This window comes from Capra hircus, chromosome 29, assembly GCF_001704415.2.
Source record: "Capra hircus breed San Clemente chromosome 29, ASM170441v1, whole genome shotgun sequence".
In the NCBI taxonomy this organism is placed as follows: Eukaryota; Metazoa; Chordata; class Mammalia; order Artiodactyla; family Bovidae; genus Capra; species Capra hircus.
In genome coordinates this window covers 10,605,430-10,629,239 of record NC_030836.1, presented here as the reverse complement: position 1 = coordinate 10,629,239, position 23,810 = coordinate 10,605,430, and the positions used below count along the sequence as shown (strand labels likewise).

The 23,810-nt window shown below is 40.1% G+C and overlaps 1 protein-coding gene across 16 annotated transcripts in view; it reads right to left on the bottom strand.

Moving 5' to 3' along the window:
* Positions 1–23,810, bottom strand: part of DLG2 (discs large MAGUK scaffold protein 2) — a 2,364,981-nt gene that overhangs the window by 1,090,823 nt on the left and 1,250,348 nt on the right. The window contains exon 1 of one of the 16 annotated variants that reach the window (XM_018042830.1): positions 12,525–13,212. The exons of the other annotated variants lie outside the window; for them this stretch is intronic. Coding sequence (XP_017898319.1) covers positions 12,525–12,602 — 78 coding nt within the window. The 5' untranslated portion in view covers positions 12,603–13,212. Of the gene's footprint in view, positions 1–12,524; positions 13,213–23,810 lie in introns of those variants that run through there. 16 annotated transcript variants of the gene reach the window in all.

Genomic DNA, 23,810 nt, shown 5'->3' with positions numbered 1-23,810 from the left:
TGAGGTTTCACAGAACTGTAGTCACCCCAAAATTGTTTTTAAAGAATGACCTCTCTCTTCCTATGTATTTAAAATCACCTAACTGTTATGCCTTTATACCACAAATAACTTCCTCACTCGGTCTTCATAACGACCCTCTGAGAGGGGTCCCATTGTTCCCGCTTTATACGGGAGGACACTGAAGCACAGGAGTTTAAATAACTTGCTCAAATTCCCGCAACCAGAAGCAAAGCTGGGACTTGAACCCAGGAAGTCGAGTTCCAGAAACTGTTCCTAAACATGCCGCTCTTCTGTCCCAATATATCTTAACAGAAACTTAAAAATAAGCAGAGTTTCCTTAAGACATTTTTTTTTCTTAGAAGGACACTGCATGTCCACACGTGCTACCGAAGAGCAGAATCAGACCAGGTGGGTTTTATTCTAATCCTGGAAAGCAGGGCTCTATGAATAAGGTCTATGCCAGGTGGTTTGCAATCAGGCACGATCCTGTAGCTCTAGAATGCTAAGATTCAGCAAAAAAAAAAAAGCACAGAGGGTTTGGCAAGGCAGAAGAAATAAATGTTATTTATCCTACTAAAGCTCACCTGCAAATTTCTTTAATCTTACATGTTTCATTTTTTCCTAACCTATACCTGAACTTCCTTAGCATACAGACCATGCCTTGATCATTTCTGTATTCATAAATCCTACCATCGTATTAGTAGCAATAGTGTGCAAAAAAGTCTTTATTCAATACCAAGGGACAAATAAGCATTGTTGAATTGCTAATTGCCTTAGAAGGCCACAGAATGCGCATCTACTTGGATTTTATTCTACTGGGGCCAGCCTGGGGTCAACCTGGAGACGTGAAAAAAAAAAAAATATGACTTTGAAACTGCTGAGGACAACCAGACAGGTGAATTATAGGAAACCAGGAGAGAAAAAGCATAAATTAATTGGAAATGTATTTAAATGTGTTTTCTAAAATGCATGGTGCAGTTCATAACTGCCAACAAGCACCGTTTCATTATGCTGCACTTCATCCTGCTTTGCTCAAAATGCTGGAGAAATGACAGATACGAAAAGAAATTCTTACTTGTATATCACATAAGCCATTTCCATTGAGCTCTTGCAAATTCTAGAGATATGCTAGGGGAAAAATACAACTTTAATAAAATAATGGATCATATCTGAATTAAACATGATATTCAAAATGTTACACTTGGGGAGTTAACAGAAATGTTATATGCTGAGAGAGCAAGAGGAGACAATGTCCTATAACATCCCATACCCTCCATAATTAAATCTGAGAACATTAGAAATGGTGATAACAATGAAAGGGATTACTTATGGAATAAAAATGGAAAACAGAAAGAGATTAGTGAAGATATTTTCCTCTAAAAATCTCAAAACTGTGCATCTTAGAGCAGAGGTAATAAAGATGGTTATTTCTAAGAAACAGATCCAAAGTGGCTCCATTCAATTCACAGCAGGAACCTCCAAAGTAGCAATTAATGCAACCACTGGTGTGGAATTGTTTTCCAAAAGCCATCTTGTTGGATGACTTTTTTTTTTTTTTAATGGAAGCAGGGCTTAGAAGTCAAGATGAATTTGGATAAATTATTTACTGAAAATATCAAAGTGTCATTAATACCACCATTCAATATGAATACAACTGAAAATCCTTTCGGTGAAATGGAAGGAACCTGTCGGCAGCTGTTTAACTTAGACTCCAAGGGCAATGCTCGAAACTCCTTGAGATCTGATCCTGGGACATAAATGTAGGGGCGCTCATCTCAATGGTGTGGCGAGCCACTAGGTGTCCTGTTAGAAGAAGGGAGACACTGGCAATCAGAAGATCTGGGTTCAAATCTCAAAGCACTGGCTTCCAACAATTAACACTGCGCAAGAAACTCTCCCAGCCTCACGCTGTATGGAGACTCAGAGACAAGGGGAATACTGTGGCACCGTGCTTCGGCAGGCAGGCTCAGACCCAGGCTGCTTGGGTTTAAATCCTGGTTCCAGAACTCGCTAACTGTGCGTCTTTGTGCACCTTAATTGACCTTTCTGTGCTTAGCCCATCAGATCATTGGAGGGTTAGCCGAGTTAGAAAATGTATAATCTTAGTGACTTGTGATAATAATATGGGCTCAATAAGTGGTCCGTCTAGTCAAGGCTATGGTTTTTCCTGTGGTCATGTATGGATGTGAGAGTTGGACTGTGAAGAAAGCTGAATGCCAAAGAATTGCTGCTTTTGAACTGTGGTGTTGGAGAAGACTCTTGAGAGTCCCTTGGACTGCAAGGAGATCCAACCAGTCCATTCTGAAGGAGCTCAGCCCTGGGATTTCTTTGGGGGGAATGAAGGCTGAAACTCCAGTACTTTGGCCGCCTCATGCGAAGAGTTGACTCACTGGAAAAGACTCTGATGCTGGAGGGATTGGGGGCAGGAGGAGAAGGGGACGACAGAGGATGAGATGGCTGGATGGCATCACCGACTTGATGGACGTGAGTCTGAGTGAACTCCGGGAGTTGGTGATGGACAGGGAGGCCTGGCGTGCTGCGATTCATGGGGTCACAAAGAGGACATGACTGAGCAACTGAACTGAACTGAAGTGGTCATTAATGTTACTACTATCATTTACAAAAGTAATGTTCTTTCAGGTTATGAAATTCAGCGTAACACTGCATGGAGCTCTTGCTTTCCTCTTCCGCCCCCCACCCCCAGACCTAAAATAAAGCTCTAAAGGGGATGTGATACAGTTACCAGCTGGGAGATGAGCTCCTTGGCTCATTCCGTACAAGTTCTTTCACTTCAGATGAGAAGTAATGTGCCTTGACTGACATTCACCAAACATAGAAAATCACTCTCAGAAAATTCAGTGTGTTTTGAGAGAGTAGAGGTGTGGGAAAGAAGGTGGTGGGGTGCTTTTTATAAGGATTTCCTAGAATTTATTAAAAAGAAAGAGAAACCATGAATTCCCTCATAGTCAGCATACTGACAGTTTTCACTTACGATGGTCTCTTCAGCAACTTCTCCTCCTCTGCCCCCGCTGCCTAATCAGCGGCAGAGATACAGTTTTCTGAGTCTATAAAACCTGGATGGGAGGGCAAGTCCATTCTGAAACCCAAGGGGGTAGTAGAGTAAAAGGAGTCATTAATGCAAAAGTTATCAAAAGCTGCTTGGCATCCTTTCTATAACAATGCAGAGTATTGAAATGAACACAAGGAAGAAATAGATGCAGAGGGAAGGAGGGAAGAAGGAAGGAAAAGGAAGGAAGGAGAGAAGGAAGCAAGGGAGGAAGGGGAGGAGAGACAGGGAGGGAGGAAAGGAAATACCAAGGGTCCCACAGGACTAGACACCTTACATGCAATTTTTAATTGAATCAGAAAACCGTGCAAGGACGTTTATCGCTATTTTTAACATGTGAGAACACTCGTAATTAAAAAGATCTATTTATTTGCTTAAGGGTCACCCAACCAGTAAGGTGTTGAGTCAAATTCAAACTTGACTCTGCAGTCTTCCACTGCATCTTCTTCTTAGATGTGCCAACAAGAGGATTCACAAAATGTATGAAGCAAAGCGGTCAGTAAAGAAGACAAAGACCTTATCCAACGAGCTTAGAAAACAACGAAATTAGTCTTAAGCCAGAATGGTGATCAGAGAAAAACAAATATTTTTTTTTATTTTCTTATGCTCTCCCAAGTATCACCCCCTCCAATTCTCCCACCTCCAATACCTTTTCCTCTCCCACAGTACATCAGTTTCCACCCTTCCCATGCTAATCACCAAAACTTTCCATGTGAAATGGCAGTTTGATACCACTAGGGCCATGAACACTGTGGACACTGACTTCCTAACTTGGACAGTGCTCATTTCATCATACTTTGCTATAATCTTTGAGGAAAGGTCAGAAGCCCTCCTCAAGGTAGAAACTTTCTCCTGTAGAGAAACTTTCTCCCGTAGAGAACTTTAGAGTTGATGGTATGAAAAGCAAATCAAGCCTGTTTATAAATTAGAGTAACCTAGAGCAACAAGGAGGTGGTCAAAGGAAGAATAGTATTTGATGAGTTCTATTTTATATTCATATTTTAAATCTGCCGGCTGAATAGTTAGCAAATTTGATAAAATATGTTGCTTTCTTGGTTAGACCACAGAACATGAAGACAAGCACAGTGATCCCCTAAAAGCAGTTCATTTCTTCCCTTTAGCTTCTACATCATACCCTTTTTCTTACTATATTTCTAATTTTAATAACCCTTCCTAGCAGATACTGGCACTTTAGGAGCTTTATATTTATTAGAATTAAATTCTTTGGATTAAAGAGAGTACTAAACTGGTAACATATGTCTCCCTTGCAATGACACTCTGGCCCTGGGCACAACAAAATGAACATCACCTTGTAAGACCCCTAACTAGGTCTTGTTCCTGTGCAGCTCAGACATTCAGCCATGGCTTATTAGTTTGCTGAGGCTGCCATCACAATATGCCACAGACTGGGTGGCTGAAACAGCAGAACACACTTCCTCACACTTCTGGAGGACGAGAAGTCCAAGATCAAGGTTTTGGCAGGGTTTGATTTCTACTAAGAGAGCTCTTCCTGGACTTGCAGATGGCTCCTTTTTTGCTATATCCTCACAGGGTAGAGAGAGACACACACAGATCTCTTTCCTGTTGTAAAGCCACTAATCCTATTAGATTAAGACCTCACTAATTATCTCCTAAAAGCCTTATCTCCATTCTCCTAGATCACACTGGGGGTTAGGGCTTTAAAACAAGGATGAATGTGAAAGTGAAGTCACTCAGTCACGTCCTACTCTTTGTGACCCCATGGACCCTACCAGGCTCCTCTGTCCATGGGATTTTCCAGGCAATAGTCCTGGAGTGGATTGCCATCTCCTTCTCCAAAACAAGGATGAGGGAGACACAATTCAGTCCACAACAAATGGGGCAAGGATACTCAACATAACTAGAATTTTCAGATTAAGAAAGTGCAAGAAATAAACATTCCACGCTCAGACATAAACCTGTAATCTTTCGGCATGTGGGACAAAGCTGCTGGAAAATGTTACAGTTTGACATCTCCTTGGTGGTGGTTGAAGAGAACTCGAATTCTGCGGCTACTGTTTGTTTCGCTTCCGTGTTAGTGGCAAGGAGCGAGAAAGCAAGGGGCAGGAGCCTTCAGCCCCAGGGCTGTAAAAGTGTCTCCTATTCCCTTTTCTTTACAAGGCAGTAAAGAAAGAAAAGTCCCTGCGTATCTCTTACTTTGCTTCCACCTTGAAATTCGGCAGATTCTCCATTATAGTCTTCTTGCTAATGGTTAAAGACACTGTTGGCCTTTTGGGTACATCGATTTGACATTAATTTTATTAGTTTTGCTTTGCGCTGGCCATTGTGCTAGGTGCTGAGAGTACAAAGACAAACAAGATCAAATCCTTGCCTTTAAAGACTCAGCAGACTCTTAGAGCAAATCAGGATTAGAATTCAAAGAACGTGAGAATTGGAAGGAATTTGGTTGCAGATGAAGAACTCAGGTCCAAAGAGATTATGAGACTTTAGCCAAGGTGGCACAGATGGTTGGGACAGGGCCAGTTAACATACAGGCCTACTGACCCCTAACTAGGTCTTGTTCCTGTGCAGCTCAGACATTCAGCCAGGGTTTATTTAGGGCTTACTATGTCCCAGGTACCCTGCAGGGGTGGGGAGGGGCAGAATTTAATGATTTAATAATTAACAATTTAATAATTTATTTGGGAAAACTTGATTACTTAAAATTAGTTAATACTACAAGGCATGGTTATTCCATTAACCCCATAAATATAATACATATGCAAATAATGAAATGTGTACGTTATCTGATTATTAAATTTATCTCTACAATGATCATCACTGCTAGATGGGAAAGCTTCCCTTACGTCTTCATCACCCAGTATAATAAACACCACTGAATGATGCCAGGTAGAGGAAGACCATTCTAAAGGTACATTGAGGGTAAGCAAATCAAAGTAAACAAAAGCAATCTGCAACTAAAATTATGTAAACTGGACGGAAGGCACTATCTGGATGGTTCCTGGAGGACCCTTGAAAAGAAATCCGGTCTTCTACCTAGCCACATAGTTACTCAAAAGAGATAAAGCACAGGTTGATGAGAAGATGGCCGTTGTGTTGGTCCAGTCTTTCTCCACGTCACTGTCTCACTCAATCCAAGATTACTTTAAAAAGGACAGAGTCTGAGTGGTTAGGGTGACAGGCTCTGAATTCAGCCAGGTCAATTCACTGGTACCACTACTTATGACCTTGGGCAAATTCTGTCACATGCTACACCTCAGTTTTTTCATCTGTAAAATGGGTGCTAATAACAAGATTCTCTTACAAGGTTGTAGTGAGGATTAAATGAGATGAGGGCATATCATAGTGCTTGAGTGAACTGCTCAATAAATAGGTACTGGCAAAATGGCAACCCACTCCAGTACTCTTGCCTGGAAAATCCCATGGATGGAGGAGCCTGGTAGGCTACAATCCATGGGGTCGCAAACAGTTGGACGTGACTGAACTACTTCACAACAATTTTGCAGTGGTTTTGTGGCCTGTTTTCTTCCTTTCCAGCCCACTCTGTCCCTCCTCCATCTTCACCATTTCTCTGATCCTGTCCTTTGCCTCTGTCTCCCTCTCTACTCTGCTTGCAGCTGTGCCTTGGACTTTTCCAAGGTGGGCATCCATTCTGGGACCTCGGAACAGGTGCTGCTGTCCATCTTGCTGCTTGCTTCCCCTGCCAGGTGACAGGGGAGAACAGCAGGGCTGCATTTAGCATGGACAAACACCTGTCCTCTCTGTCACTACAGCCAGACAGACACTGGCGCTGAGTCATGCTGCTGCTCCCAACCGATGAGCTCTCAGAAGCTCTGAGAGAGAGACCTGAGAGGACAATCTGTCCATCCCTCTCTCCAGGTCAGGCTACTCTTCAATCTGCCAGGAGGCAAAAATAGACACAGCAAGATTCTATCATTCACAGAGGACTGAAGAATCTTCAACATCAGGACATTTCTTCTTGCGCCTAAGCTCAATTTCAGATTCTACATTTAAATTCACTTCTTATATTTATCTTTCATAGGTAAAAATAAACTTGATATCTAGGTCATTGCAAATATATACATATATAGAGAGAGTATAATATACAGCATACAATATGCAGTATTCTGTGTATCCATACAGAGCACTGCTTACTAATTAAGAGACTAAGCTCCATGATTAGCCACCCAGTCTCATCCCAGCCACCTACTGGTGATGTGGTTTTGTTCTAAAAATTAATAAGAGTGATGTTCTCACTAGAACCTTGTATAAGCACGGTTCTCAGTTCATAGAAAGAATTCAACAGATGTTAACTATTGTTGTTGTTTAGACGTATAAATACATAGTGAGAAGCCAGGAGGCTTCTTAAAGATTTCCGGTTTGCAACCTAAATGGCTCCAGTTTGACTGTGGCTTTTAATCAGTTTCTTCTATAACCTTATTTTTCATTTTCTATTTACTTTCCTAAATCCAGAACCATCTACATAATCCTGGTTGACTCCAGCCAGCACAGGAAAAAAAGTATATTTTATAACTAACAGATTTCCCTATGCAGATTATTATTATGATTTGCAAAGAAATAAGTGATTTAATAGCAAGTATAACCTTTACACATTTTACTTATATTAAATCATTTAATCCTCAAAATAAACCCATTCATTATTCTTTCAGCATTGTCATACTTCATTGATTCTAAAAATAAACTATTTTCCCACATTTTAACATCTCTGAAAGCATTGAAATCTTGCGGTTGATCTGTTATAGTTGCATTGACAATCTTTTTCTTTGTTCTTTGTCATAGACAAAAAAAATGATATACCTTGCAAATGAGAACAACCCACAGTCAATGAAATAGGATATGAGATATTCCATGCATTCTTTTAGGCCCCAGAGATATGGTGCAAAAGACTGCATAGTCCTTCATTTCAGAGAATCCACTTTCTAATGAGAAATAAGGACAATAACAACTAATATACAAGCGGCTGTAGGAACCGATGCAAGATTCATCTCAGGCTTGCAGGGGCCAAGGGAAGTTTCCTACTAATGATGAAGTCATCTAAGTGTAGTCAGGAGATGGCTAGTGGGTCACTAGTCAGTCAAAGAGGATAAGCAAAATCTGAGAAGCTAGGAAAAGCATGAGGCATTCAGGAATTTGAATATAGTTCAGAATGCTGATTTAGAGCAGGGGAAAAAGCAGAGGGTGTATCAGGATGGGCCAGGCAGACTTGGCAAGCAAATTGGAGGGTATCCTAAGACACGGGGGTTCTGCCGAAGCACAGGTGTTACTTCTATTTGGAAAAGAGCTGGTTTCAGGCTAAATAACAAAGAACGGGACTAAAATTCCCTCTAATTCCTCACCTTAAACCCAGGGCTCGTTACTGCCCCACCAGCATCACCCAGGACAGTAGGCTGTTTTGCTGGCCATGTTGACAGCAAATGCTTTACTACATTTCCCTTTATTTTGGGTTCTGTTGAATTGATATGTTTGGATTAGATGGAGAAGAGGCTAGAACCAGTGAACTGGTTCTTAATGAATTTTCCAAGGTGAATATTGCCTGCTGTCAGAATATTCGTGCTCAGTTACACCACTCATAGGATATATTTCACTGCCAAGCTCATCCACAGTTGTGTCTATTAGATGATGGGTATTGATGCCAGTCTTTTCTAAATGCATCATGCATTTACTTTTCGTGGCATATGCTTGAAAGTAAAAATATAAAAAGCAAAAGCAAAGCTATGCAGAAGTGAAGGTTCACAACTTCAAGTGTTTTATACTCTTTCTTGCATATGATTATGCCATCAGAAATTGCAGTTCAATTTATCTTAAAGCAGCCCTTTTAAAGTAATACAACTAGAGGTTGATTAAATTAAGCAATTTAAGTTGAAATGTGGCAAACAAGCTTACAAGACACTAATTTCTGAATTAATTATATGGAGTAAAAAAAATAATTTTTGAATAAAGGTATTCTATTGCAGCCAGACAGTCTTGATTTCATATCACATTAAAAATCACTTCATTCATAGAATTTGTTGGTATGCACATACTTTCTTTTTAAAGAATAGCAAAGAGCCTTTTTTCTTTTTTAGAACAATGCCAATGTGAATTAGCTAATATCTTTGACTTACTCTAAAAAGAGTGTATCTACAGTTGCCTAGCATTTAAGTGTGTGTGTGTGTGTGTGTGTGTGTGTGTGTGTGTGTTTGACAAAAGATATCTTTGGTTTTTACAGGATAAACAATGAATACAAATGCCATTGTTTAGCTTACAATAATATAACAATTACTAGTAGTTAAAAGGAGTAATGGGTGCCTAGATAATAGCTTGAGACACTTATCTTAAGAGGACAAAGAGTGTAAAGTTCTAATAACAGGGCAGACGACTGTCTATGGAAGACAGCTTAGGCACAATCTTGTCTGAAATAAGGGGGCTGAGTTACAGGATCAGTAACTTTGATTCTGTGAGCCTCACGACTTATTAAGACAGGTGAATGATAGGTGGATGGAAGAGAGGGCTACGGACTCAAAGAGTCATTTTTCGAATAGCCTGGATAAACTCAGTTTCAAATCCTAGCACTATTATGTCCCACAAACTCTATGACCTTGGGCAAACTACTCTTCTCTCTAGGACTCAAGGAAAATCACGTCTACCTTATAGAATTGAGTGAAACTCCACAGCCTAAAGCAGCTGCTGTATGATGTGTGTATAAAGAGGGAGTCTTGTTAATACTGTTACTGCTATGATTGCTATTACCATTATTACTACATTCCATGCTGCTGTTTAATTCTGCTGGCATTAGATGAGGTAAAACGGTAGGCCAGGCAACCAGGAATAAGGCACACTGCCTGTTTAGGGATGGCATTTAGGCTTGCACATTCCCAGTTAGCTTTTCAATTAACCCCAGCCTTGAGGAATATACTTTCCAACCACACCTGAAAGCTAAAGTAGGCCTGATAGGCTATGATGGGTGTAGGTTTTTTTTTTTTTCATTAGAAGAGGAGAGAATAAACTGTTACCTATTGCAAAAAGAAGCCCAAATTTATAGAAGGTACTGAAACAAAAATCACAGGGGCTGCCTCTGATATAATTTATACCCCCAAATGCTAAAACCTGCTCTGAATCTATCAATAGTTCTTTCACATTTAAGTATACTGGTCATTTTCTACAGAAAACTCAATGACCATCTTGCTTTATACCTCTTCCTTCTTTTTATAATAAAGCATGACAACATACAGTCAGCAACATCTATTCTCCTTGCTGTTTGCAACTATGTGATCTCTGCTGTTACAGTAATACATTATAGGAATGCATCCACCTTGCAGTATCATTTGTTAACTGCTTTCTCAGCTGAAGTATATTACTGTAATCACTGGACAAAACCTTAATTCACATAGTTGGCTTTAAATAAGCCACATGATAAAATGAAGTCCCCAGAATAAACTATTCCCATTCACTAAGCACCAGGTGGGGGCCTTGTTGTTCATTGTTCAAGGCAGCACACCTTTTAATTAATTCCAGGAACTCTGTGAATATAAATTCCATGGGGAAAAAAAAATTGAGATGCTGTTTTCATGTTAGTTATTATCACTTAGTGTTCAGAATTAACTCCTCTAGCTCCCCTGACTAACAGAGGACATTAGAGTTATTTTTTCCTTTAGTCTTTATCACTCAAGGAGCAAAACTTTAGTTCTCTAATGCTGATTTTCCTACTTTCGGGGTAAGAAAAAATATTATCTCTAAGATAAAGTATTAAAGCTCCTTAACCCCATACCTGGTTTCTTCTTGCTTGTTCTCAGAAATGAAATGGAGATACTGAAGGCCCCTTACTAGCGTCTTCCTACACTCAAGAAGCAGAAGCCTGTGTTAGAGCCTTTAATTTCTGTACACTGAATTTCATTGAGCTGGCATTCTCCACATTCAGGCCCAAGCCTGAAATGAGTGTCACTGGGAGATTCAACTTTCCTGTGCATACCAGTTCGGCATAAGGCATTATCTCCCAGTGGCTTTCAGAGCCATTCGTGGTCCCTGACAGACCCTTCATCCATACAACCTGTAATTTTCATAAGAAGGCACTTTTTCAAAGCACTTGCTCCAATAAAAGAGTCACTTTCAAGTCTCTTTCCTTAAAAGAGAAACAAAACAAAGCGAAACCCAATATATATGATGCTAGTACATGATAATCAGGCTTGTAATCATTTTACCTGTGATGCATGGGAAAAAAGGAATCAATTCTACTCCACCTTTGTCTCCCCATACTACACTTCCAGCACAAGTGCTACTTAATAAGTCGGTCAACATTATACAATCCTCAGATCTGGACATTCTGAAAGGCTACAACCCTACAATCAGAACTCGAAGGATTTTTTTTCTCTTCTCACACTACAGACAGTCATATCTTGGCTTATCACTGAATTCTTGTTCATATTATCAACAATCCCACTCTGAAGGAAGAGATAGCAAGTTGCAGTGAAGCAATCTTTGCAGCTGAGAGCAAGGGCTGTGCCACAGGCCAGGAAAACCACCTCTGGATCAATCTCAAGAGTAGATCTAAGTCAGAAAGGATGCTGGGCCAAAGATCACATCCTCAAAGTAATATGGAACAATCTTAGCTCCACAAAATATTGTCTTTGGAAGTTTCCCCATCACCAAATTGGATACTGATTTCTTAAACATTGACCATTTGGCCAATGCCTCTGAAAGCCTGAGTCAAATTAGAGACATGAGCTTGTTTTGCATCTGAGGACTTACAGGCCATGTTAATTTCTTAGAGAAAGATAACTCATGAGACAGATCTACATAGAGGTTCTCTAGAAACAACCAGTCATGCTGAATAAAAGAAATACAAAGCCATTCTCTAAGTGGACAGGACTATGTGATTATAAATAGAATCCTTGCTCATTGTAAACACTTTTGAAATGATGGCTTTGTTGATTTGAAAAGATAGCAAGCACCCCTGTGGAGTCTGGTCAATGTCAGGCAGAGTCCCAAATATGTGCTCCGATGACATACACTAGGATGCAAGAACTGGAGGGAGGCTCAGGGATTTATCATGCCCCTTGCAGAACCAACCATTATAGTCATAAAAATAATCCACTGGTAGCAACAAGTTTACTAGAGAGCTCCCTGAAGAAGCAAAGATTTCAGCTGCTTAATTGCTTTCACCCTGTGCCATTTAAAAGAATACCAAGTGTCTGTTGAGACACCATCAATTGACGGTTTCACCAAATATTTTGAATAGCTAATGACTCTACTGGACCACCACCAAACCCCTCTCCCCGCCCCCAGGCAGCCAGGCTCCAGGAGTTCCCCCTTTCTGTGAGCGGCATGGTCTACATGCCAGCGAGAGGCAGGTTCTCATCCCGAGCGGAAAAAAAAAAAAAAAAAAAAAAACATAAAACTGCGTCTGTACTCAAGACCAGCAGTCCAGAGCAGGCAGTTGGCAAAGCCGAAAAGGTAATCTTCATCTCCAAGCATTCCCTACCTTTTCGGATTTCGCCTTCCTGGCGTTGTGCACGAACCTGCGACCCAGCTTCTTGGCATACCAGATAGAGGCGAACATAGCGCTGCCAACGGAAGGGATTCGCGGTGAAGCGGCTGCACAATCAACTTCCCAGCTCGGCTCGGAGATCTGGAGCGGGGGGAATCGGTCTGGAGCTGTCACTTGCAGGCTGTTGCTTTCTCAGTGCCTCTCATGCTGGCGAGCTGAGGCCGAGGGCGGGAGGAGGGAGGGAGGGGGCCGGGGGCAGGCAGTCCGGGCCGGCCAGTCCGCAGGTACCTTCACATCCCGCCTGCGGGAGGTCCGCGCGAGGGGGGCGGGCGGGCGCTGCCTTCCCCGCCGGCGCACACGCGCATCCAGGCGGCTGAGTATCCGTCTTGCAGTTCTTGGGCTCTTGCTCACCACCAAACTCCACGCGTGGCAGGAGGAAGGGCAGCCGCAGTCCGGTCGCCCTGGGCTCCGGGCAGTGGCCCCCTCGCCTGGCTTCCCTCGGCCTCGACAGTGCGTGCTGGCGGCGGTGGCCGCGCAAAGACGCATCCACACCCAGCCCCGCAGGTAAAGCAGCCAATAATTGGAGCTGCCGGGCACGCGGGAGGGGAGAGACCACCACGGACGCGGCCCTGCGGGCACAAACAGGTGTCCCTCGGGGCCGGAGCCTGCCCCGAAGCCCCGAGAATAAAGGGTTGTTAGCGGGACTGGAAACAAAGCGACCTTCCTCTGCCCCCCTCCTCAAGTCCACTGGGGCCACGTAAAGTCCTATCCCTGCCTCCCAACCAGTCTTCTCCATAGCTTACAGGAAAAATACCAAAACCATTTTATTTCTTTGAGGTTGGCCCCAGGACAAACGGCGAGGTGAACAGAATGAGGCGTATTCCCTAAATGCCAGAGTGAAGGTCCTCAGCTTTTGAACTCTTTGGCTCCACCGCTGAAACCACCTGGGCTGCTTTTACAAGCCCAGGTTTTCTGCCTGAAGACTGAGTAAAGGGGAGGGGCTTAAATCTACCTTGACACTAAAACAGAACAGTTGACTCCTTTTTTCCTTTTAAAACCCCAGTTTTCTTTCAGTGATACCTATTGTTAAATGGGGGATTTAATACCACTTTTGAATAGGAAGATTTATGGCAAGTCTTAAACCAGGCTCCTCTGAGGAATTCTCTCGTTTAATTCTACCACCATGTGCTTCCAATTTCAATTATCTTGGTTGTTGTTTAGTTGCTTAGTCGTGTCCAACTCTTTTGCAACTTCATGGACTGTAGCCTGCCAGGCTCCACTGTCCGTGGGATTTCCCAGGCAGGAATACTGGAGTGGGTTGCCACATCCCTCTCCAGGATATCTTCCCAACCCAGGGATTGAACCTGCGTCTCCTGCATTGGCAGGGGGATCCTTTACCACTGAGCCACCAAGAAAGCCTTTTCAATTATTTTTCTAGGGTTAAATTATCTTACATAGGGTTTAGATTATTATGAGACATTTTAAAGGTAAAGTCAATTTTAAAAGACAAGTGTGTCTTCTGATGAGAGAGAATGGCTAAGACTTTGTCCATCTTACTAGAGGACAAAAATAAATTGTTCATCTCAGCAAGGAAAACCTTCTTTCCACTGATATACAAATGAGGCTCAGTCCAATAAATGTTTTCCAGCTGATCTAATAGACATGCCCTAGGAGCACCTGTTGACCAAGGACAATGTTGAAACACGAATAAATGGAAAAGAACTCCCTTCTCTCATGATAAGTCACTTGGGCTTTACCCCCAGAGGACTGGGTCTCCATTCAACTGTTTTATAAAGTACACTGAACATCCTTCTAAGCAATTGGAGATGGAACAAGAGAGTGTAGGATCAGGACTCACGTCCATGTTAACTCACTACGGGAAACCTCGTGCTTAGAAGAGTGCTGAGCACAATACATTCAGTATATGTTTATTGAATAAACAAATAATCTGGGTTCTAACCCTGGCTTTTTTTTCTAAATTGTTTCCTTGTTTCCTCTGTGCTTGGATTTGCCTCATCTGTAAAATAAGAGAATTGGGCAAAACATTTTTCAGGCCCCCTTCCTGCCCTGTGCATCTGTAATTCTGATTCCGAGTCTGAGGGTCTTCACATGAGTATGGGGAACACTGACTGAAACCGCCCGCCCGGGCCAGGCACCGTAGTGGCCGTTGGCAGGAGCGATTTTACAAGAGGTCTTGGTAAGGTACATGGAACTAATAAGCTGTTACTAACCCAGAAAAGTTTGGGAAAGGTCAAAAGGAGACTCCATGTGTCCTCCCACCTCCCAGAATCTGTTTTGTTGGCCACCACCTCCCAGAATCCTTCTTGCTGGCCACCACCTCCCAGAATCCTTCTTGCTGGCCACCACCTCCCAGAATCCTTCTTGCTGGCCACCACCTCCCAGAATCCTTCTTGCTGGCATCCATCTTGGTTGAGCAACACGCGCACCATCCAGAAGGACCCTGAGTCAGAATGATTGACCAGACACAACCTGTAAACTAATCCCATCACCATAAAACCCGAGACTGCGAGCCACATGGCATAGCAGTCCTCCTAGGTTCCCTGACCCTCCTCCTCTCCATGCAGGTGCCCCTTCTCAATAAAGTCTCTTGCTTTGTCAGCATGCGTGTCCACGTGTTAGACGAGAGCCCCTTTTGGGCCCTGGAAGGGGTCCCTCTGCCTGCAATGAAAAAGAACTGTCTTGCGCTCACCAGTGGCATAGGCTCTGGTAAAATGACTCGGCCTGGACTCTTCCACCTTTTTCACCATGCCTAACCGCCACCTGGGGTTTGGTTTTGCCATAAGCTGTTACCATTCCTCTGTGTTCTTCCTAGGAACGCTACTTTCCTTTCATTTCCTTTTGACGCTCTTAGACAACCCCTGTGCAAAATTCACCACATCACACCTTGTACTCTTTGGGAAAAAAAGTGCCACAGAAATCCAACAAATAAATGATAACTCCTGCTTAGCTTTCAAAGAGTTACTCAACAGGACCACAATTTACCCCAATATTGCTGTGATGTTAGAGGTATTCATTATTCTTGCATACAAGTCTGTGTAAGCTGTGTAGTTAAAAGACTATTCAGTTAACAGAATAAAGTCGATAAAAAGAGGAGGGAGGCAATTGTCCCTAAATTAATGAGTAGAAACTTCTGTTTTTAACATTTTAAGATGGAATTTGACAATAAAGAGGTGAGAAAAAAAAAAAACATTGAGCTTTCAAATCACTGATATCATAGGGGAAATCAAAGAATGTTAATTTACTCTGATGGGATGCCAATCATAAAATAATTTTTATACTTTCTTCATAAGTTAAGATTTTCTAAGTCACTAAAATTGGTCTTGGTGAGATCTTTAATGCTTGATCATTTTGTTGGTTAGTTTTGCTTTTAAGTTCTTGTTGTTTAGTCGTTAAGTTGTGTCCAGCACTTTTGTGACAGGCTCCTCTGTCCTTGGGATTTCCCAGGCAAGAATACTTGGAGTGGGCTGCCATTTCCTTCTCCAGGGGATCTTCCCAACCCAGGGATAAAACCCATGTCTCCAGCACTGCAGGAAGATTCTTTACCACTGAGCCACCAGGGAAGCCCTTTGCTTTTATATTGAACATTTAATGACCTTTTGCACATACCTGACCTAGAAGCTTTATCAACTTTTATAGGATGGAGCTCTTAAGAAAGTAAATTGGGCCTACCAGCTAAGATTTAACTTTAAAAATAATAATAACTATTGTTCCTTAAATAGGCATTCAGAGATAGAAGGCAGTGTGAAATAGGTCATTTGTAGTCAGGGGCCACAGTCACATTAGACAAATGCTTAACAATGTAAGTATTCACAATATATTTTTTGAATATGTCTGTGGCAAAGTAAGAGAATCCACAAACTTGAAAAGTCTAGAAGAGGCATTAGAAGCATATCTACAATTTTCAGTGGTAAAAGATGGTTTCATGTCGATGGAATGAAGCCATTGCCATAGTTATACAATCATCTTCCCTGGGCTCTCACTGAGCAGGTGTGCCTGCTACAAAGAAGGTGGCAGCTGCCCAAATAAATCTTAATAGTCTCTAACCATTGTTCTGCTGATTGAGACAAATAACTTGCAGCTCTTCTGTGTATGGAAAACAAGCTTTTCAGATGCTTTCCATCTGTATATCATCAGAACTTTTCCTTTATAATTTCATTTTTAATACCTCTCATATGACAGAAACCTACCAGTGCAGCTGAGTTTGAGATGCAACATTAATCCTTTTAAGCAGCTTTTGGTTCATGCCTCAACACACACACTGTGTGAGTCTCCTTTGAATTCTCAAGGTAAATGCAATATTTAAATCAAGCCATTAAGATTATACAACAACATGTTCTGCCTAGTACACACGTGATTTTCTTTTAAAAGTCATCTAAATATATCATAGATAATTATAAAAGCCGTAAGTATTAAGCCCTAGGAACTAATATCTGGTAGCTTGAAAAGCTATATAGGTTAGGTGTATGGTATATACTAAAGAAAATACATGTTTGAAACATAAAAAGTTAATGTACAAAACCAATAAACATTTAAATATTTGTTTGATTTGTTTGTATATATGATATACATTCTTGATAGCCCTTAATATCCTTTATTAGTCTATTATCAAACAGCAGGTGTCAAGAACATGTTACATAGAATTTATGACTAAAAGAAGATAAATATAATATTTAAACTTAATTTGCAGGGATGTCAAAATGTTGATGTTAGCTACTTCTATAGATGGTAGTGAATAGCGAGGATAAAAACAGTTACAGTTTGGTCTGTTGTGTAACATTCAGATCTTCTACCAGGAGAATATATCCATGTTATTACTTATATGACTAAAAAGGTAAGCAGTAGTTATTCACAAAAATGGAACTGAATAAGATAAAAGCCCTCCTCTCAAGGAGTCATATAGAGTTGGGGACATAGATGTATAAAACAATAAATTTCAATGCAAAATGGCATAACAACAGATGTGTGAAAAATAATGTGGGAGTTCAGAAAGAAAATTACTGCTTTTTGGTTTGTATATAAGCCCAGTAATGAATGTCAGCTAGGAAAGTGCAATAATTAGTGTCAATGTACATAAAAAGCAAAGGAATAGCTCACTCTTTCAGCATGTTTTATCTGTATGGATAGCAGGGGAAATGGTCACTCTAGTTTGTATATAAACATAACAACCACTGGCCCAGTTGCAATTAGTTGTATTTCTGTCTCAAAGAACCAACCACTCATGGATATGTGTGAAAAAATGTTTGAGCCACTACAAAGAATAAGCCCGCTAACTCTAATTATAATAGGCTAAGCCTACTTCTTTGATTCTGTTCTCAAAATCATCAAAATCATTCTTTAGTGTTTGAATATCTCACCTTCCTTTCCTTTAAATGTTTAATCATTATATATTTAGGCACCCAGAGACATAAGGTAGTTTGACACACATGTATATACCACCTATATTTAATAAATGTTAACATATTGCCATATTTGATTCATTCATTTTAAATAAGTAAAATCTTCATAATATAATCAAAATCTCCCACCTCAATCCACTCTACCTCAACTTCATCCCAAAATAATGCTCAAGAAACATTTTTCTACTTTATTTAAATTTAAACATATGCAATTTTAAAAGAGTAGATACCTCAAAATGTAATTGATAGTAGGAACAGAACTATCATATGACTCAACCATCCCATTATTGGACGTATACCCTGAGAAAACCGTAGCTGAAAGAGATGCGTGTTCACTGCGGCACTATTTACAACAGCTAGGATGCGGAAGCAACCTAGATGTCTATTGACAGATGAATGGACAAAGAAGTGGTGGTACATATAATGAAATGTTACTCAGCCATGAAAAAGAATGCATTTGAGTCCATTCTAATGAGGTGGATGAACCTGGAGCCTGTTTTACAGACTGAAGTAAGTCAGAAAGAGAAAAACAAATATTTTATATTAACGCACATGTATGGAATCTAGAGGAGAAGGCAATGGCAACCCACTCTAGTACTCTTGCCTGGAAAATCCCATGGACAGAGGAGCCTGGTAGGCTGCAGTCCATGGGGTCGTGAAGGGTCGGACATGACTGAGCGACTTCACTTTCACTTTTCACTTTCATGCATTGAAGAAGGACATGGCAACCCACTCCAGTGTTCTTGCCTGGAGAATCCCAGGGACTGGGGAGCCTGGTGGGCTGCCGTCTATGGGGTCTCACAGAGTTGGACACGACTGAAGCGACTTAGCAGCAGCAGCAGCATGGAATCTAGAAAGATGGCATTGACGAACCTAATTGCAGGGCAGCAATGGAGATGCAGACACAGAGAACAGACTTGTAGATACAGTGAGGTTAGGAGAGGATGGGGCAGATTGAAAGAGTGCCAAGGTGACATATATATTACCACAGGTAAAACAGATAGCCAGTGGGAATTTGCTGTAGGACACAGGGGCCTCCCCCCAGTGCTCTGTGACAGCCTAGAGGGGTGAGACGGGGTAGGAGATAGAAGGGAAGATCAAGAGGAAGAGGACAGAAGTATACCAATGGCTGATTCCTGTGGATATATGACAGAAGCCAGTACAATCTTATAAAACAGTTGTCCTCCAATTAAAAAAAATACAATTGATGGATATTAGGATGTGTACAATTTGAACTTTCATTACAAATTTCTTCTAAATTGACATTATTAGTAGTTTAGATGAGTTCTTTATTCTAGATGACCCATTATAATCAGCTATTAATATGTTAAACAGTATACAATGTTTCTCCTTGTAGTTTTTTAAAAAATAATTTTATTTATTTATTGACTTTTAATCACTGCTGGGGTGGGGGGTGGTGCTTTTCTCCAGCTTCAGCTAGAAAGGGTTACTCTTAGCTGCAATGCACCAGCTTCTCATTGAAGTGAGTTCTCTTCTTGTGGAGCATGGGGTCTACGGTTTACAGGATCAGCAGTCATGTTTCAATAGTCGTGGTCCACGGGCTTAGCTGCTCCACAGCGTGTGGGATCTTCCAGGACCAGTGATTGAACTTGTGTCTCCTGCACTGCCGAGCAGATTCTTAACCACGGAACCACCAGGGAAGCCCTACCGGTAGTTTTGATGTGCATTTTCTTAATTACTGGTGAGGTCTAGCATTTTTTTTTTTCATATATTTATTGTCTATTTGAACTTCCTTCTATTCATAGTGTTTGCTCATTTTAAAATTAGGTTATCCCTTACTGATTTTTAAAAGTATTTTATGTATTCTGGACACTAATTCTTTGTTTGTTACATGTACTGAAAATCTCTGGTCCGAAACTCTGACTTGTCTTTTAATCCCATTTGTTTCATCATGCACATTCTTATGTACTCAAATTCATCAATGTTTACCTTTATGTGTGTACATTTGGTATCTGAATTTTTTCCCTATACAAGTTTATAAGTTTATCATTTTATATTTTCTATTAAGTCTTCATTGTTAAAAAGGAAATTATGGTGTAACATGGAAACTGTTTGTCCTGCCCCCATATGTATGGCCAGTTGTCTAGATGTATGTAGGTAGGTATGTAGGTATGTATGTATGTAGGTATGTACAAGGGCTTCTCTGTGGCTCAGTTGGTAAAGAATTCGCCTGCAAGGCAGGAGACTGATTGTAATGCTAGAGATCAGGGTTTGACCCCTGGGTTGGGAAGATCCCCTGGAGAAGGAAATGGAAACCCACTCCAGTATTCTTGCATGCGAAATCCCATGGACAGAGGAGCCTGGAGGACTACAGTCCATGAGGTTGCAAGAGTCAGGCACGACTAAGCACTAAACCACCATCATGTAAGTACATATTTATGCTCATATATGGAAATGTTATTCCTTTTCCTCACTGACTTGTAAAACTCCTGAGTTATATGTCTAGATCATACAAGTGTGCATTTAATTATTTCTGGGTTCTTTTTTTATCTATTTTAATTTTCCCATGCTAATACCACATTATCTTGATTATTGTGCTTTATAATAAATATTGAAAGAGAAAATGCCAATCATCCTTTTCATTTGACCTAACTTTTCAAATTAATGTTTGTAAAGTTGTACAATTGGTGATTTTAATATTACACCCAATATTCCATGTTATTATTTGATAGTATTTTATTTTGTTGCAGTAGTACTATTTCTGACACAACATGTCACTATTATCACCAGTATTTATTAGTTTATAATTAATAGTCAAAATAACTCCCAGGTTTATTAATCTATTTTCTCATCATGACTGTTAGCATTCTAGCTCTCTGAGTTTTACTTTTTACTGTTGTACATATTTTAACAGCTATTTCTGCAAAAATCTGTGATGGTTAACCATGTTCAGTCTTTTCATATTTTTCCTGAACTGTCTACATTCACCTTAGAGTTTGAAGGATAGCATAGGTAAATAAAGATTTCTAGATTGACAATGATTTTCCCTCAGTATTTTGAAGATATTATCACATACCTTCTTCTGGTGTCTATTTTTTATGATAAGATGTCTACTGTCAATCCAATTGCTCTATTTTAAGACTATATCTCTTTTCTATGATTTGTTTGAAGACTTTTCGTCTTTTTGAGCTGTAGCTTCAATACAATATTTTTCTAAAATTCTGCCTGGAATTCATTATGTTTCTTGAACCCAATTAATTATAAGAAAAATCAGTCATTATTTCTTCTAACATGTCTTCCCCTTCATTCTCTCTGTTCTCTCCTCCTAAAATCCTATTATATTTTTCCTGAACCTTTTCATATAACCCATTCTACTGCTTCATATATTTCCTGTTACTCTTCTCCTTCCTTCTTTGTGCCACTTCCAGGGTTACAGTCTCAGATCTCATTATTTTTATCTAAAGTGGGAATCTATTGTTTTACCTATCTACAAAGTGTTTATTTTTAATGAATTATTACACATATATTTACATTTCTAGGCATTCTAAATATTTCTTTTTCAAGTCCTCCCAGTCTCTAGTTTCTGCACGTCACTGTACAGTTTTATTCTAAGATCTTCTTTAGCAAGCTTGTACTTCCTGTGGGAGCCCCAGGGCCCTTTGATTGTGTAATTGTTGCTACAGAATAATTTTGCACATTCTTCTGCTAGGTGCCCAGAGATTTCACTAGCTTAGGAGCAGTTTCATGTTTAATATATTTGGCTTAGTGTTATTCTGTCCACATAAAAGGGTTAAATTCACCACCAGCACCACCCCCCCCACACACACCTTTTCTATTCATAATAGAAACACTCTTCATTATTGCATCCCTGAGCTAATGTATGAAGTTTTTAGAAGTCCTCTCATTAAATGAGAACTCTTTTAAGTTTTCAATTTTACATGGGGCTCTCAGTTTCATTTTTCTTCCCTTGATGATCCTAAGTCATCTCTCTTGACCTGCATGGGCATCTAATCCCCACGCTTTTACCCCAAGAGGACCCACTGAGTTCCATATACCCCTTGGGACATCACAGTCAGCTCAAGAAATCACTGCTCTGCCCATCATTTCATACAGAATCAAACTGGCTTGGCTCTTACTTAACACTCCCCCACTACCTCCAAATAAAACATGGAGAACTCAACAGGCCTACATATGAGGTTTTAGTGTTTAATAAGCATATCTGACAGCAGTTTGTATAAGATTTATTATAAAACGTTTCATGCAAGAGATTTCCAGGAAGTCACCTAATTAAAATGCTATTTAAAAGTCATTCTCATATGATAATTAATTAGCTAAAGTCAGTTGTGAGATAGACAACCACCATCGCATTTCTCACCTTGCCAAGTAATGGTGATTCTATAAAATTGGGGTAATAACGGAAACTATGCCATTGTGTTGATAAAAAGGCTCAAATGAGATAATACAAGTAAACTGGTTAGAGCACTACTTGACACACAGTATGGGTGCAATAAAAATGTTGTTTTGAATTCTTTATTATGAATAAAATGTTGTCTTTATTCCCTCTAATCTTCAGGGAAGCCCCCCCACAAAATAAGAAAAGAAACCATGATAGTCTAGACAGAGAACATGTGCTTAGTATTATGAAGCAGAGAATGTTTTGTCTTTTTTTTTTAACTTTTTTTATGACTGCATTCAACCATCCTCATTGTTAAGAAGTCTACCTTCTTAAGTTCTTTCCTCATTTTTTTATTCCATTAGTGCAGAAAACATGTCAGTTTTCAAACTGTTGTAAAAATCTTTCATAAACTTAAAGACCTTCCATTTCACAAGTGTCTCTTTTCTGAGCCAAATGAATATTTTCTGAAGCTTTCTAAATAGTTTTTTTTGAGAGTCTTCTCAGAACCTTCTTTCATTTTACATGTTTTTCATAAAAATAAAAACTCACATGGATCCTGGATTTATATAGTAGTTCTAAATCCCCATGTTGTGATTTGCCCACATGCTTACAATTACATTTTGCTACAACTGGAGATATAGATCAATATGGCAATAACTATCAAAGGAATCGATAACTGAATGGATATAAGTGAGGAGCAAAGTAACAAAACATCAAGAAAGCAGCCAAGAAAGAATGGGTACCAAATAGAACATTTAAGAATTATGACTTATGAATACAAAAATCAATTAAAAAATAGGACCAAATACAGCTTTTTTGATAAAGCTACATAATGCTAAAACATGGGTAGAGTAATTTCTTAACGGAAAATTCAATTCAGTTCCTTGAAATGTATATGCCTTGCCAAAGTTTGCCACAGAAACATTTTAAACACCAGCCATCTAATCAGAGCACTCTGGGAACTTTCTTATCAACTATGATTCGGTTATATAGTCCAGTATTCTAGCTATCTCAACAGCAGGAATTTTCTCATCTGTGGAAGTGGGGTGCTAATTTGAGAGTCAGTGCTTTTAGTTTTATTTTCATTTTTACCAATTTGTTTTACCTCTGGATATAATACTATGTAATTAATTTCCAAAGGCACCTTAAACTCAAATAATCTGTTCAGTTCAGTTCAGTCACTCAGTCGTGTGAGACTCTGCGACCCCATGGATCGCAGCACTCCAGGCCTCCCTGTCCATCACCAACTCCCAGAGTTTACCCAAACTCATGTCCATTGAGTCGGTGATGTCATTTTAGTCCATAATAAAAAGACCCAAAAATTGATCTGTAAGAAAATGGTCTTTTTTTTTCTTTTAGACATAAAGAAATATCTTTCTTTCTTTTTTATATTATTATTATTTATTGGAGTGTAATTGCTTTATAATGCTGTATTAGTTTCTGCCATACAACAAGTGAATCAGCTGTATGTATACATATATCCCCTACTTTGGGGGGCTCCCTCCC